This window comes from Poecilia latipinna, unplaced genomic scaffold (genome assembly GCF_001443285.1).
Source record: "Poecilia latipinna isolate Pla-1442-1.1 unplaced genomic scaffold, P_latipinna-1.0 Scaffold2523, whole genome shotgun sequence".
NCBI classification, from domain to species: Eukaryota; Metazoa; Chordata; class Actinopteri; order Cyprinodontiformes; family Poeciliidae; genus Poecilia; species Poecilia latipinna.
Window position 1 is genome coordinate 53114 of NW_015115139.1, and position 16759 is coordinate 69872.

At 39.4% G+C, this 16759-nt stretch overlaps 4 protein-coding genes across 4 annotated transcripts; 2 read left to right on the top strand and 2 right to left on the bottom strand.

Annotated features, from left to right (window-relative positions):
* Positions 1 to 2442: 2442 nt before the first annotated feature.
* On the bottom strand, positions 2443 to 3655 carry LOC106938159 (trace amine-associated receptor 8a-like). The gene is made up of 2 exons (XM_015020039.1): positions 3492 to 3655; positions 2443 to 3256 (listed from the first exon to the last, which is right to left on the bottom strand). The coding sequence occupies exons 1-2, from the start codon at positions 3653 to 3655 to the stop codon at positions 2443 to 2445; spliced, it is 978 nt and encodes a 325-aa protein (XP_014875525.1).
* Positions 3656 to 5508: 1853 nt separating this feature from the next.
* On the top strand, positions 5509 to 6684 carry LOC106938170 (trace amine-associated receptor 8a-like). The gene is made up of 2 exons (XM_015020050.1): positions 5509 to 5672; positions 5868 to 6684. Exons 1-2 carry the CDS (start codon positions 5509 to 5511, stop codon positions 6682 to 6684), a joined length of 981 nt encoding a protein of 326 aa, XP_014875536.1.
* Positions 6685 to 9148: 2464 nt separating this feature from the next.
* On the bottom strand, positions 9149 to 10507 carry LOC106938167 (trace amine-associated receptor 13c-like). The gene is made up of 2 exons (XM_015020048.1): positions 10341 to 10507; positions 9149 to 10232 (listed from the first exon to the last, which is right to left on the bottom strand). Exons 1-2 carry the CDS (start codon positions 10502 to 10504, stop codon positions 9416 to 9418), a joined length of 981 nt encoding a protein of 326 aa, XP_014875534.1. The 5' UTR covers positions 10505 to 10507; the 3' UTR covers positions 9149 to 9415.
* Positions 10508 to 13515: 3008 nt separating this feature from the next.
* Positions 13516 to 14712, top strand: LOC106938165 (trace amine-associated receptor 13c-like). Its single transcript, XM_015020046.1, has 2 exons — positions 13516 to 13685; positions 13864 to 14712. Exons 1-2 carry the CDS (start codon positions 13516 to 13518, stop codon positions 14684 to 14686), a joined length of 993 nt encoding a protein of 330 aa, XP_014875532.1. The 3' UTR covers positions 14687 to 14712.
* The last annotated feature ends 2047 nt before the right edge of the window (positions 14713 to 16759 follow it).

Genomic DNA, 16759 nt, shown 5'->3' on the forward strand with positions numbered 1-16759 from the left:
TTCAGAAAATGTATAAAGTAAAACAGACAGTAAAACAAGGCAAATGTTATTTTTTAACAACACAATCAACTTTTGTTCCATTTTCTTACACCCTCATGGGGTCTGGAGAAATGCTGGTGCCAATGTCCTGCTCTCAACGGGCGAGAGGCGGGGAAACCCTGGACAGGTCGCAAGTCCATCACAGGGCAACACGGAGACAGACAGGACAAACAACCAGCCACACACTCACACATTTATACAGACCAATTAACCTGACAGTCATGTCTTTGTACTGAGGGAGGAAGCTGGAGTACCCAGAGAGAACCCACGCATGCACAGGGAGAACATGCAAACTCCATGCATAAAGACCCCGGGCCAGGAATCGAACCCTGGACCTTCTTGCTGCAGGGCAACAGTGTTGTATCTTTTAGTTCAGTTATTAGTTCTGTTCACTGAGTTGGCAGACAACAATAAAGCTGTGAAGGACCAGAAGAGATCCGTACATCCTGGAGAAAGCTGAAGTCCATCAGTTTTTGCAGCACGATGCTGCATGTCCTCCACAGCTCTCCCTGTATTCCAGAGCTGAAAAGTTTCGTAGTCTCAGAGATTTTGAAAAGACTTGGGGTACATACTGGTTTCAGCAGATTTTTGTTTCAAAACTGAAAACATGACACACAGCCAACTGAACTCGTCAAGCTTCTGATGTTTTATGACAGTATGAGGGTTTTTAAAGATAAATAACCGCACCACGAAGAAAATACTCTCAGAATTCAGAAAAAACAGTTTTTCTGTTCCGCTTGCCAAATAAATGAAAGTTTTCCCTTCTAGAATATGTTAAAGTGTAACTAAACCCCTTGTGAAAGCATGACCCCTCCCCTGACAAATTTTGAAAAGTTTCAGCAAAGTGGGCGGAGCCAAGAGACATCGAGAGTCTGGACTTCCTGATGACCGAAGGGGCTGCGTTGGGATGGTGGTCAGGAAGAACTAAAGCACTGTTACTTATTTATAAACCGTGTTTCTGTATTTAGCAACTGTTTTTTGTTTTTTTTTTTGGATGGGGGGGGTTTATCAAAAAACAAATCAATAACAAATCAATAACAAACAATAAATCTAGCAACTTTTTCCTGTGTTTTAGTACAGATTGAAGCTGAGAACCAGTTTTTGTAGAGAAGCGGCTCCCACTAGTTCAATTCCTTGGAATCGTTAAGCTGCTTGCTTAGTGGCAGCTTATCGGTTCCAGTAACTTGATGGAATTGCGTGCTGACCTCTGTATTTAGCTTTAGAAAATATCCAACATGGTGTCGCAGCAGAAGCACTCTAAAATATTGTTAAAATTCACAAAAAAACGATACTAGATGGTTCAAACATGCAACATGTTCAGAACTTTAATCACAATAAAAGGAGGACACATCCTCAAACAGTTGACCACACATCATGCAGCCAATTTGTACAAACATTTCATACATTGCTTAGAGCGTCGCTGCACAGTTCCACCAGGTATTTACTAATGGCTGCTGCCACTAGTCTGAAGGAGCTGAGTGGGGCAGTCATGAGGGAGGAGGCAGCAGCTTGGTTTGGGGACTGCAACTCGAAGGAGGAGCTTCATCAGGAAGGCAGCTCACCTGGAGGCAAAGCATTTTGCACCCCGGATAGTTACCATGGGAGATTAAAGGATTTCTCAAATATGTGTGTAAGAATGGGGGAATAACATTTTAACATGATAAAAAACAAAAAGAAAAAGTTGATTTTACATAATACTGCCCCCTTAAGCTTGCAAAGATATTCCAGCTGGAAATATTAAAAAATAAAAGCACTTCTCGTTTCTTACATTTATAAAAGTTTAACGTTCTTTCAAATGCTACATCCACCATGCCACGTCCTTCGTGTTGTAATTTACGCTTTAAATGTGAACTTAAAAAGAGATTATCCTAAATAAAAAACAAAGCTCAGGTGTGATGAGGTAAATCTTACACTTGGTCAATTTTCAAAATAACATAAAGCATGTTTTAGTTTTTTTTTTTGATGGTAAATTAAATGTTAAATGACTAACAAAATTATTTATTAAAATTGATAGATTGAAAGAAAATTTTGAAATGTTAACTCAGTGATTTAGGTCAGGACAAAGAGGTACAGGTTTGGACCTAGACTTGACAAAAAAAAAAAGAAATGACTTGTGAACATTTCTGGTCAGCGTGTCCCTCACACACCTGTAGACTCCAGGATCTCTTGGGAACAGACTTTCAACCCAAACTGCCTTTACAGCCGCCTCCAGCTGCTGCAGATGGAAGCAACGTTTCTCCCGCAGGGAGTCGGGAGAACAACTGGGCAAACAAGAACAACGAAATGACAGACACACACGTACACACACATGTAGACACATATCGGCCACAGGTCAGAGTCTGACTTCAGTTTTGAAGCATTCATTGCTCCACATAAATGATTTAGCCATTCCTTTGTATGTCTTCACAGCAGGCTGGCATCAGACGATCCAGACTGTAAGATCTGAAGTGTAACAATAACTCTAATAGCTTTTCTGAGCCAGGAATAGAAAAATGCATAAATCAGAGGGTTAAGGCAGGAATTAAAATAAAACAGACTCAAGACAAAGGCAGTGGATACAGTATTGAGGATAGCATCTTGATTAGTAAGTACAACACAGTAATATGGGCACAGGCACACCAGAAACACAACCACAACGACGCCTAGAGTCACAGCTGCTTTTATCTCTGATTTGTGAATCCTGACTCTGGCAGATCGCTGCTGTGTGGCAGCTGGAGCAGGAGACCTCATGGCCTGAACCTGAGCCACAACCACCACAAACACCCTCACGTACAGAACTACGATGACAGCAACAGGGATGATTAGGATAAAAATAAGATCCACAATCTGTTCATGTAAACCAGAAAGAATCACACACTCCCCTGAGCAGGAGTTAAATCTGCCTGGCTTGAAATTATTCCTCAACAACACGATGGCGTAGAGCAGACAACTGATCCAGAACAGTGAAACACACACCTGGACTCGTTTCTGGGTGATTTTGGTGCGATAATGGAGAGGATCACAAATAGCTACATAGCGGTCAACTGATATGAGCACCATGTTTCCTACGGACATAGAGGTGATAATTATGTCCAAAACATAATAAAGAATACACACAAAGTCACCAAAATACCAGCAGCCATCCGCGGTCATCATCTGAAACAAAAGAAGAAACCCCACACAGACGTCTGAGGCAGCCAGAGACAGGAGAATGAAGTTGGTGGGATTGTGGAGCTGCCTGGAAAAGTAGAGAAAACCTGTCACTTTAGCCAAGATTGTTGTAAAAGTTGTTGATCCCACAATAAATCAGCTAAAACCACAACAAACCCCAAAGCGTTAATATTACACACAGTCCCCAATATTTGATTTTCCTATGTGAACTGATTATGCTCTTAGTTGTTTTAATATAAATAATGTTTTTTCTTTTCCCTTTCACAGTTTTCTACATTTAAGCTGGTAAAGTCAAATGTCACCTGAAATGAGAGATGGAAATGATAACCAGCAGATTCAGGGCTACAGTGATGAGAGAAATGAAGCACAACAGAAGGGAAATGAGCAAAGTTTCAGAGCGAGACTGTTTTAGCTTTTTGCAGGAAGAGTTGAGAAGTTTTGGAAAGCAGAGTTCCTCTTCTTCCATCACGAGAAAAGAAACATCAGCGAAGCTCTGAGAGCTTCGGCTCAAATACTCATGTTTTAACCGGCACTTTAAGCCACACCTCCTTTGTGTTTTTTTTTCTCTTCCCTAATGTATGTGAATTAAAGCATCTCATAATTTTTTTTTTTAAATATATATTTTTAAAAGTATAATTACTTGAAGCCTTTCTGATTTACTGACATTTCTATTAATTACTAATGTCTGAGGTTGTGGACAATGTTTTTGGTTCTGGTAAACTTGACTAAACTGTTTGTGAACTTATTAATAAACAAACATATAATGTCTATTATAATATATTAATGGAAAGTGAAATGATGTAGCTTTCGTCCAACCACACAGATCTGGATGCAGCTGCATTCAAAATGAGGCAAGAAAACCAGCAACTTTACACGTTACTCTTTATTATTTATGTTATTCCCTCAGAAATGGTATAACTGAAGGATGGAAAAGTCAAACTTCTGTGCTTTTGTTGAACATTTAACTCCATAATGAAATATCTTTTTTCTCAGTGCCTTATCTGCTAGCCTGGATCCAAAACCATGCCAGCATAGCAACACTGACACATTCAATGTTTCTTTTTTTTTCTTCCTTTGTTTTATCACGATGTTTCATTCCAACACAGATATTCTCCAGCTTCACATTTTGGGCCCCTGTTTCATCACATTGCACTGCCGTTAGTGTCTTTGGTTCTCCACCAGATGCTGTTTTAATAAAATCAATTTAAACCAAATACACTGCTCAAAAAAATAAAGGGAACACTCAAATAACACATCCTAGATCTGAATGAATGAAATATTCTCATTGAATACTTTGTTCTGTACAAAGTTGAATGTGCTGACAACAAAATCACACAAAAATCATCAATGGAAATCAAATGTATTAACCAATGGAGGCCTGGATTTGGAGCCACACACAAAATTAAAGTGAAATGTTCCCTTTATTTTTTTTGAGCAGTATACATTTTTAGCTTTGATGTAAAGGAACTCTGTGTATCAGCATTTTTGTAATTTTCCATGTTTGCAGATCCTTATCTCCAGTATGTTGGGGTCAACAGTGACAGAACTCTGGGTTGCCGGTTCGAATCCCCGCTGTGTTTTTCCCAGTCGTTGTGCCATTGGGCCGCCATGCACCAGACTGTCAGACTGCCACAACGCACCTCGATCAAATAACTGGCTCATTACCAGGTCAAGCTTGACTCATCGAAAACCTGCAGCGCAGTCGGGTTGGAAATGGGGCTGGAATGATTCAGGGAATTTTAAATTCTTTTTAACAAATGAGCTCAATACTTTGTTAAATAATATTTTATTATTTAGTGCACTGTGTTCCGGTTAGTGATGCTGGTATTTGCCAGTACCAGTGTTAAGTACTTGTACTTGTAAAAGAAATCGATTCTCCCAATCGATACCACTTTTATGATGGACTTTCATGCTGCGCTGTGTTGACTAAACACTAACTCTAAAAAGTCTAAAAAGGATTTTTCATACTCTAAGCTTGAGACTGAAATGAAGATTAACAGAAGAGGAAATGTTTACTAATGCTTCAATTCAAGTTTTCTCTAAATCTTTCACATTGTAGGGGGGGCATTCCCAAACATCTAGTTGGTTTAGGTGATGACTTTTTTGTAAATTGCCTTGCAACAATATATGTTTGGGATTGAAAATGTATAGATAAAGTGAATTAAACTGAATTAAAGTTCAGATGCAATGTAGTTTACATCACAGGTTTAATCAGAACACCTTTGAGACCTGATGTGCCTAGCAACATAGCATCAAACACAAGAAAGACTTGCCACAGATAAATAGTCTTTATGACACAGAAGAACAGTTCCTTCCGTGATGGAGGAAGATGAGCTTTGCTTTCCACAATTTACCAACTTGTCCTGCAGAAAACTAAACCGTTCTCAATTTGAAAAAGTTTTGGTTTCCTTTATGTTATGCTTTATTTCTGTGATCACTGTGTCTCTCAACCTGCTGGTCATCATCTCCATTTCTCACTTCAGGTAAACTAGTTTGTCATGGTGGCTGCAGTACAGGCGCAGCAAATTTGGCCTCACGGCATGCATGTAGCAAAACTGTTTAGCAATGCACATGATCAATTTTCCACCTGTTTTCATTATATTCTGAAGTACATTTAAAGTTTCAGTCTTGCATTTTATTTGAAGTAACTGCATGAGTGATATCTTCTTCCTCCTCAGGCAGCTTCACACCTCCACCAACCTGGTCCTCCTCTCTCTGGCTGTATCTGACTTTTCTGTGGGATTCCTAATTCTATTTCAGCTCATGCTCATAGATGGATGCTGGTATCTAAATGACACAATGTGTGTTTTATACTATATTTTAGATGTAGTTGTTACCTCTGCCTCAGTAGGAAACATGGTGCTCGTATCAATTGACCGCTATGTGGCAATATGTGACCCTCTACACTATTCTCTAAAAGTCACTCTGAAAAGAGCCCGTGTGTGTATTTCATTGTGTTGGATCTGTTCTCTCAGTTATGTCATCATAGCACTAAGGACGAATTTTAAACAGCCTGGAAGGTTTAATTCCTGCTTTGGAGAGTGTGTGATAAACGTTGGCTTTACTGAACAAGTCGCAGATCTTTTTGTAACCTTCATTATTCCCGTTACTGTCATCATAGTCCTGTATGTGCGAGTGTTCCTGGTAGCTGCGGCTCAGGTTCAGGCCATGCGCTCCCATATTGCAGCCGTCACACATCAACACTCAAGGAAAATAATTGTTAAGGACTCAGAGATGAAAGCAGCCAAGATTCTCGGAGTTGTCGTTGTTGCGTTTCTGATATGTCTGTGTCCATATTTCTGTGTTACACTTGTGGGACAAGACACCCTACTAAATACTTTGTCTTCTGCATTTGTAATATGCTTGTTTTATTTTAACTCTTGTCTAAACCCTCTCATCTATGCCTTTTTCTACCCCTGGTTTAGGAACTCCATAAAATATATTATTTCACTTCAGATACTGAAACCTGGATCCTGTGATGCCAATATACTTTGAGCTGACAGTAAATATTATCAAATATATATATATATATATAGCTTCTTGATTGTGCTATAAAATGACACCATTTGCCTGGAAAATACAGGCACATAGTGTCTGGCCCTTTAAAATTATAGCAATAATATTTCTGTATTGGACTCTAAAGCATCAGTAATAATAAAAAAAAAAAAACATGTGTATATTGATGTGGCTGAAAATTTAGTGCAAGCATTTGTTATTCTAGTGTAAAAACGTGTAGATTTCTATCTAATGTGACCGAAATTACCAGTAAGAAAACACCATGCCGATAATTATTTAGATGTATTACTCTTGCAATATATTTTTTTTATTTTAAAGACTTTTACAGTGTTTCTTTGGGAACAGTGTTTGTGACACTAACAGTTGCCACAAACTGCACAATATTGTCAGTTGTTTTCAGTCCAGGCTCAAACTGCTCACCTACATGGTTCAATATTTCAAAGCTCATAAGTCATATTCTAAAACTGTCCATCTGTTCATGACAAGTGGCCTTTGACCTGGAACTACAAAGAAGAAGAAAAACCTGAAGTGTGGATTCGTTTGCCCCAGGAGATAATGCTCAACAAGAACAAACGAGCTTCCTTGGCCATTCTGCATAGAGAAAATACAACTTCAACTTTACTATAGTCAAAGTGAAGTTGATTGTTAACTACATACTATGTTCACAAACATATTGAAGTATGCTAATGTGAAAAAGATGAGTGAACCTTGAAAATAAATATTCAAACAGAAATGCTTGGGAAAAATATATTTTTGTGTGGCTTTCAGGATATCAATTCTTATATTCAGATATCAATATATTATATTCCTTGTTGCACATAATTACAATAAGTCAATTTAATTATTCTTGAGAAGCATTACACTAAGTGGCTTGTGAGTGAGAGCCCCACGAGTAAATTGGACTCATGTTTCTGCGTCAGTGTGACCAGAATACCAAACAGGTTTCATTTTTGTGCAACCATACGATTACTGACCAGGAGCTGGTCATGAGGTGTTAATCGGTTCTCGCTACTCCCTGTGTGCTACAGGAGGCACTAAACTCCTTTAGGTTAAGACTTGATCCGATTGCTGCATGACTGAAAAATCAGCTGAAAATGATATGAGCCAAAAACTAAAAATAAAAGCAGCAGTGAATGCCTAGCTGAAATAATTTAAAGAAGGTAACTGTCTGATTCCTTTCCCCAATTAAAACTCAGTTTCCATGTATTTTTATTGGAGTTTTTACCCAAAAATGTCTACATTCACCACAATCAGCACAGTTGAGGCAAATGCAGCAGGACAAATCAACATAACACACCCGCACAAAAATAAATAAAAATAAGTTGCCAATCAAAATCCCTCCTCGCCACCCCACAAGAGCTGTCATTTTTTAAAATACATTTGTTTAAAATGTCACTACGTCATTACAGTTTGTCAAAATATTGAGCTCTTTTGTCTTCTCCTACTGCTAACCAGAAACAACCAATCAGAGCCAGGAGGAGGGTCTTAGTGATGTCAATCATCCTGCATGTGGCGCTGTTCAGCCCCACCTCTCCTTACTTTCTCTGTACTATGCTGTAACTAGCACAGTCTGTCATGAATGCTAAGGCTACTTAGCATAGCCACCAATTACAAGGAAGAAAAGTTGTTTCTCTGCCTTAAACACACTGAGCAGCAAGCACATGAGGTTGATTGACAGCGCCAAAACCTTCCTCTGGCTCTGATTGGTTGTTTTTGGTCAGGAGCGATGCATTTCCTCTTTCTAGCTAATGCAGGAAGTGGACGAGATTCTTCTTTTCACAGATTATTTGTCTCATATTATACTGTCACGACATGGTCACAGTTTTAACAAATATGTAAAAAAAATCCACATATTTTTAATAAAAGTTACATAAAGCCGACACATCTTTAATCTTCCATGGTGAGAAAACTTGTTTTGTTTTCTCTACTATGAGACAATGTGTTAATGATTTCAAATCTCCAAAAATAAAAAATATAGGATCTCACTTGATCACAACCCCCCAGAGTCTCAGATTTTACATTAAAACCAGAAAGTACAAATGTTCCCTTTGTAGAGTCATGATAAACTTAGACCACTCCATCAATTATTCATTTCTTTATTAAGAAATGCTAAAGTATAAATGTAGTTTTTGTCACTGGAAAATTCAAAAATAATTACAGGTCAATACAAGCATGGCTGATGAACATCTCAACCCAAACTTAAAGGAGCATTTTGTAAACACAAATGTGTGCGTGCCTATACTTATGTATGCAATGTTTCTGTGTATGAATATTCAATAGTAGATGTTGGGAGACAGAGACAGACAAGAATGGACAGCGTGCACACACACACACACACACACACACACACACACACACACACACACACACACACACACACACACGGGTGGAGATAAGCAGAACATCCTGCAGCTGTTGGCTTCATTGCCTCTTTGAACTTATCTACATCTATAAAATGCTATAAATTACCTTATAATGAATGATGTTCTTCTAAAATGCAGTAAGAATACTTTCTACTTATTTACCATTAACACAGATTCACTGTGTGGAGTTTTAAGTTCATTTGTAAAAAAAAAAAAAAAAAAAAAAAAGGAGAAGGTTTATGATAAATCATTCACACTAATCTGTTATATGTTTGTCATTTACTTAATTGTGTGCAAAATTGCATATGGTGACCAAGAATAACTCAGTCAGGCTGCTCCTCATGTTATCAAAGTATGTTGGCACCAGAAGAGCCAGACCTTAGCACTTCAAGTGTAAATATAATTCTCATAGCTTTTCTAAACCAGGGATAAAAGAAGGCATAAATCAGAGGGTTCAGACAGGAGTTAAAATAAAACAGACATAGAAGAAAGGTCATGGTAGAAGTGTTCAGTAGTGAACTTTTACCAATTAGTGTGACACAGTAATATGGGCAGATACAGAAAACAAATGCGACTACAACAACCCCGAGAATACCAGCTGCCTTTAGCTCAGATTTCTTCACATTTGTCTTACTGGGATGTTTTTGTTTAACAGCAACAATATGAGAGCGCATGGCCTGAACCTGAGACAGAGCGACCACAAACACTCTTACATATAGCACAACTAAAACAGTAATGGAAATAATAAAGGTCAAAATAAGATCTGCGACATTTTCAACGAAGCCAATTTCAACCACACACTCTCCAGAGCATGAATTAAATTTTCCTGGCTGTTGAAAGTTATCCCTTAACAGAACCAGGATGTAGACCACAGAACAGATCCAGCACAGAGAAACACAAATTTGAACTCTTTTTGTGGTAACCTTGGTAGAATAGCGCAGAGGATCACAGATGGCCAAATAACGGTCAAGCGAAATGAGCACCATGGTGCCTACTGATGCAGAGGTTAAAACTCCACTGAATACATAGTAGAGAACACACAGGACGTCACCAAGAACCCAGCAGCCGTTTATAACCATGATCTGAAAAAACATGAAAAGGCCCACAAGAAAATCGGAGACGGCCAGGGAGAGCAGTAAGAAGTTGGTGGGGGTATGGAGCTTCCTGGAAGAGGAACATCAACAAATTCATTATTATTATTATTATTGTTACAATGTTTTTACAATACTGCCCATTACAGAAAGCAGCCTGATGACCCACAGCCAGAACTACCTGAAATGTGAAATAGAGATGATGACTAAAAGGTTAAGAGCAGTAGTAACCAGAGACATGAAGGACAATCCAAAGTAAATCAAAGTGTTTACTGAGTGAAGAGACACTTTCTTTTTACAGGAAGAGTTGAATGCTTCTGGAAAGCAGAATTCAGATGCATCCATCGTCTGCAAATTAAAAGAAGAGCAACTGAGACTTCCTTTAAGACACTGCACTCTGGAAGCTGAGGCCCCGCCTTTGTTGTTATGTTGCTAAGGACATGAGGGGTTTATTGAACACCTCCATCTTTGGTGATAGACAGGTTCTCCAAACTGCATTGTTTTATTTTACACAGTTAGAAACAACGAATGCAAAACGATCGTCATTCGTCATCATCTTAAGACCAGCATTAAATTAAGATTTAACGATGAAACCTAACACCAATGTTTGCATAGACAAGCCAGACGTTACTGACAATGTAATATTGCCAGACAAAAAAACTTCAACTTGTCAAGCCATGAGTACAGGAAGCTGGTGTAACCATTGATCCAGGTCTGTAAAGGAATCAGCCCACATTGGTTCTAGCTGGAGGGGCTCAGAGAGGCACTGCTTCTCCTGGTTGAGAAGAGCCAGTTGAGGTGACTCGGACTGGTCAGGTTTCTTCCTGGATGGCCCCTTGGTGAGGTGTTCTGGGATGAGAGACCCAGAGGAAGACCCAGGTCATGTCTTTCAGCTGGGCTGAGAACGCCTTGGGATTCCCTCTGAAACAAATAATTGGGGAGAAGGAAGTCTGGACCTAGGCTTAGGCTAGGTCCAGACTTAGGCTCCCAACTTAGGCTGCTGCCCACCGACCAAACCTCTGATAAGTGGATGGATAGATGGATGGTTCCAGCAGCAGGAAGAGGAGGAGTTTCAAGAAGGAGACTTTGATGTCATGGGGACCTTACAAGACCATGACTAGGACAAACAGGAACTCTTTCCCCCCCATTGCTCATGAAGGCGATATTGGAGAGGACCTCTTTCAGAGATCTTCCCTGCCTTTCCTCTGAGGGAGAAGATGTGAAGACTGAAACTTTCTTTGAAACTAAGAAACAGTTTCATTAATGAAATGCTGAGGCACATTCCTTGTCTGCATGCTACACACACACACACGCACACACACACATGGCTCATTGGCCATCTAAGTAAACTCATGGAGAGGATGGAAATATTATATTTCAGACACTTCGATACATCTTCACATATCTGGCACCAGAACCTCTGAACAGATGAACAGGTTGGCCTGTATCGTGTACTCTGTGAAGGATATTGTTTTGTATTAGTTGTAGATCAAAGTTTATAGTCATTTGTAAAGTTCTAGACGTCTCTGAGACCAAAGGTTTTGGTTAAAGTTGACTGACAAATCCGAATCCAGTTTCACAACATGAAAGGATATCAATCCCTCTTTAGGTTGTTTTCTATAAATTTTAAACAATAATCTACGGTTAGAGAGGTTAGGATTAAGGAACTCTAATAAGAGCTCATCTTTAAGCTTGTTTAGCATTTCAGCAACAAGAAATGCTAAAGAAAGAAAGAAAGAAAGAAAGAAAGAAAGAAAGAAAGAGAAAGAAAGAAAGAAAGAAACACACTGGTCAGAGATGGCATCCATTGGAGTGTTTCAAAATAAAATAAAAACCAAAACTTGAGCAAAAATATTTGGACTTTCCTCCAAATCATTCTGATTATCACCAACTTTTGCCACAATGTTCTGTTCTGTCCTCATGTATTCCAAGCTGTATCAGAAAGTTTAAAGCTGTGGCAGAAAGCAAAGTAGCTAAACAAACTTGTTATTGTTGCATCATGTTTTTAATTCATTGCTTTGTTTCTCCTCCAGTTCCCACATCTAACTTCGCCGATGTCATCAGCTGACACTAAGGAAAACACGTGTGAACACTTCCCTCACTACAGACGTTCACAGTCAGTCACCCGACTAATGAGCTTCACACCTGAAGGTGTTGAGAGCCCAGCGGAGCTGGTAATGATACAATGTGTTTGTTTTCATGGTATGAGTAAGAAGTTATTTTACACTGGAAAAAGCTAAACATCATTAAAAGTTTTCGATATAATCTCTGTTGTCGTCATTGTCACAAACACGTCAACGTATGCATCAAAACCAAGTCGGATCGAATTATTAAATTTGTTTAACCTCATTTTCAACTTCAATTTTCAGCTCTTTTTATGCCACGTAGAGGTAACGGCATTAAATAATGAGTGCAGAAATATTCATATTCAGATAAAAATCATAGTGGTATGGAATGGCATGGCAGCCTCGCTTAAGTCTGACTGATCAATGCAGCAGCTGGTACAATAGCTGTGTTTCCATTGACCACATAAATGCACAATATGACATTTCAAGATTAAATTTGATTAATAGAAATTCTGCAATTTTGAAAAAAAATTCTTGATTTTTGACCTAACGTTTTGGGACAGGGGTACGGTTTTTTTTGGCCTTATCAAAATTGATTTATTTGGCAAACTGCAAAGGAAACTTTTTTTTATTTATTTTTTTTGCATCACACGGGTCACATGATCAACTACTGGATGTTGCCACTGGCACAAATCGTGAATAAACTTATTAATGTGTAATTTTAATTGCACTTCTTATTTAATGGAAACATCTGTGTCTCACATTGGTGTCTCCAAACTGTGAGCCTCAGGCTTCACACTAATCTATTCTGCAGGAAATAGAATATATACATATTATTTAATGCCACGTTCCAGTCCACACTTCATGTCAGTAGCTGATGGAAATGCTCCTTTTGCACATTTTACCACCACTCTGTGGAAGCACCCCACACCAAGCATGAAGGAAGAAAAATGCCCTTCAACCTTCAAAATAAGCTACTTCCAGACTTTTCAAAACTTTTCAAAGCATCATGTGTAGCTTTAAAAGCATTGAGGTGAAACTCCAGGTATGTTTTTGATGAGAAAGTAACATCATAACCTAATGCAAATCTTAAAGTCGATTTTACATAATACTGGCCCTTTAATATATTTGCACAGGATTGTAAAAAGCTCATGCTAGTACTAACGAATTGTGTATAACACACAGAAAAAACATGTTTCCCAGGCAATCCAGAAGGAGGGGTTTTAAGTTCCAGGGTTATAAGAGCTGGAGTCTGAGGCTTGCAGAGGTTAGCAGCTTTCCTGTCTAGTGATGGAAACCCTGGAGGGAACAGAGCTGTGTGTTCCACAGCTAAACTCCTCCTGCAGGAAGCCAACACACTCTCGTTCCTCAGTGATGCTGATTTATGTTCTGCTTTCTTCCATCTCCCTCATCACTGTGGCCCTTAACCTTCTGGTCATCATTTCCATTTCCCATTTCAGGCACTTACACTGATCTAAAATTATTTGTTTGTATAAGAAACTGATTCAGTAATGTTGTGTTTCATGGTCTAACAATAAGTTTTGCTGTCGCTATTAATCTCTTTTTTTTTTCAAGCATACTGGGTGTGAGTCCTTGCTGGGTGGATGGATGTATCCTGAAGTTCTCCTCTCTCCACAGGCAGCTCCACACCCCCACCAACCTCCTCCTCCTCTCTCTGGCGGTGTCTGACCTCCTGGTGGGCCTCCTGCTGATGCCGGTTGAAATCATCTACATAGAAGCCTGCTGGTTTCTTGGGGACATCCTGTGCACTCTCTATTACATTATAGACTACATCATTACCTCTGCTTCTGTTGCGAATATGGTTCTCATTGCACTTGACCGGTACGTAGCTATCTGCGACCCCCTGCTTTACCCCACCAAGGTCACTAAGAGCACAGCGCAGGTCTGTGTGAGTCTGTGCTGGATCTGCTCAGTTTTTTACAGGCTTCTTCTTCTACACGATCATTTGGTAAAACCTGGAGCGTCCGTCTCCTGCTTCGGAGAGTGTGTGGTTGTCATTAGTAACGTTGCAGGGACAATTGACATGATTTTCACCTTCATCATGCCCATCACTGTCATCATATGTCTGTATTCCAAAGTGTTTGTCGTTGCTTTGTCCCAGGCTCGAATGCTGCGTTCCCAAATTACAGCTGCAGCAGCCAAACCTGGCCTTGTGGGTGTGAGGAGAAATGAGATGAAAGCGGCCAGAACGCTCGGTATTGTCGTAGTTGTGTTTCTGATTTGTTTCTGTCCGTACTTTTTCCCAGCCCTGGAAGGCACGGACACCGCGGTGAACGCTTCATCCGCAGCCTTTGAGATTTGGCTGGCACATTTCAACTCCTGCTTGAACCCTGTCATATATGCCTTCTTCTATCCTTGGTTCAGAAAATCTATTAAGCTCATTGTCTCTCTTCAGATACTAAAGCCTGGCTCCTCTGATATCAAAATAATGAAGCATTAAATGAAGTAGTATTTTAACTGTGTACTCTTGATTATTAGTTTAAAAAAAACACACATTTTTATTTATGATGAAAAAGATTCAAGAGGGATTTCTTCTTCTGCTTTTGAGTGAAAAAATAATAAGTTAATAAAACAGCAATTAAACTTGTCTCCCTGTTTCAGCATATGTTTAGCTGTGCAATAGACTTTACTTTTGACATCAGTCTGAATCCCGGCCTGGAGATTCAAACCCAGGAGTTTGCATATCCTCTCTGTGCTTGTGTGGGTTCTCTCCAGCTTCCTCCCACAGTCCAAAACATGACTGTCAGGTCAATTGATCTCTCTAAATTCTCTTTAGGTGTGTGTGTGTGTGTGTGTGTGTGTGCCATTTTTTTGTATTATATATGTATGTATTATATTGTATATTTCACCCTTTTCTTGTCTTCTACTGATTGGCTGCTGAACCAGTTGATAAAAGCAAAAGTGAGGACAGATTTAATCACAGAATAATAGAAAACTATCATCGTCTTTTTATCTTTAATCTTTAATTTGTGGAGGAAGTGCAATCTTTGATCAGCCTCTTGGCTGTCAGCTTCTTCTCAATGACACTGAGGTTTTCGTAACCCTGAATCTGCTCCACTGGTTCCCCTTTAATCTAATCAAAGTTCATTAAATCACTAATCTGGTAAAGACCAGCCACTCTGCACTACTCTTGGATTCATCCGGAGAGTTTGGACTGTGTTGAAGTTTGAAATTTTACCCAGTTGCTAACGTTTGTCCGAGACATGCAATGCACCAGATCCACACTAAGAAGTTTACCGGAAGTTTCCTGGGCTGCAAACGTGTTATTGAGAAAATCTATTACCAAGCACTGTTAGATGAAATCACTCAACCAGGTTCATTCGCATATTGTGCACAATACAAAGAGCATATAAGACAATAAATAGTGAAACATTTTCGATTGAAAACTCTTTCAGGCAGAGACAACATGAGTTTTATACCAAGGATGAGGGAGAGACGGTCTGGTTCTCATGCAGCTAGCATTTAGCTAGCTAACTAGCATTTAGAATGAAGACAATATAACCAGCAGATATTACCTTACAACAATTTGTCCACCTCAAAAGAAAGAAGAGCCGAGCCAAATGAGGCGGCTGTTAATGTTAATTCAGTATTTGGAAGTGTGGCCAACATGGACTGAACTTCCTCCGCTGCCATTGCTAAAACTACAGGCAGACTATGATTCTCAAATAACACAGAAAATCAAGGTCATTGTTCAAACTTCTCCTTCTGTTCGCTGATTGGTCCAGTAGAAATTCTACCAGAGGAAATCCAGGTGAAGGGGAAGAAGCCCAGACTGAGCTGGAAGTGGAGTAGAGTTGGAAGCAGAACATTAAAACAATGACCAGGATATGAAATCACCTGAACAGATAATCTCTACATTGTAGTCCTCATCTCTATATGACGACACCATAGATCCACAGTGGAGCTGTCTACAAACTCCAGATGCTGATGTAAAGTTCCAGTTCCAATAATCCACTGGTTTCCAGTATCTCTGACCCTTCTTCTCCAGTCTGCCACTCCAACAATTACTTCCTGCTACCAGTCTGACTCCATCGGACAGCGCTGGAAGAAACAACATTTACATGTTGGGTTACAAAAAGCAAAGACAGATTGATTTAGGATGTGTTGACAGGATCCTGCTGATCGTGTTTATTTGATCTTCTCTTAGAGGCAGAGCTATCATGGATGGTTCTGATCAAAGCTTCTTTATGTTGGAATGGCCTAGTTAAAGCCCAGACCTAAACGTTATTTAGGCTCTGTAGTAAGAACTGAAATTATTATTCACCTTTTCTATCCTTTTATATTTTATGTCTTTACTGAGACAAACCAAAGTTAAATTCATTGGTTTTACGTGAAAAGTTGTCAAATCCAGCTGATTCTGATTGCAGAGTGATCATCATTATGTGCCTCAGCGGCCTGAGATGGGTTCCAGACATTCGCTTAACAACCGTCTTCCTCCAGAATGAGTCTGACCCTCCAGCAGTATGAACAGGACCCCATCTGAGCAGATCACTAAAAGACAATCTACAAAAAA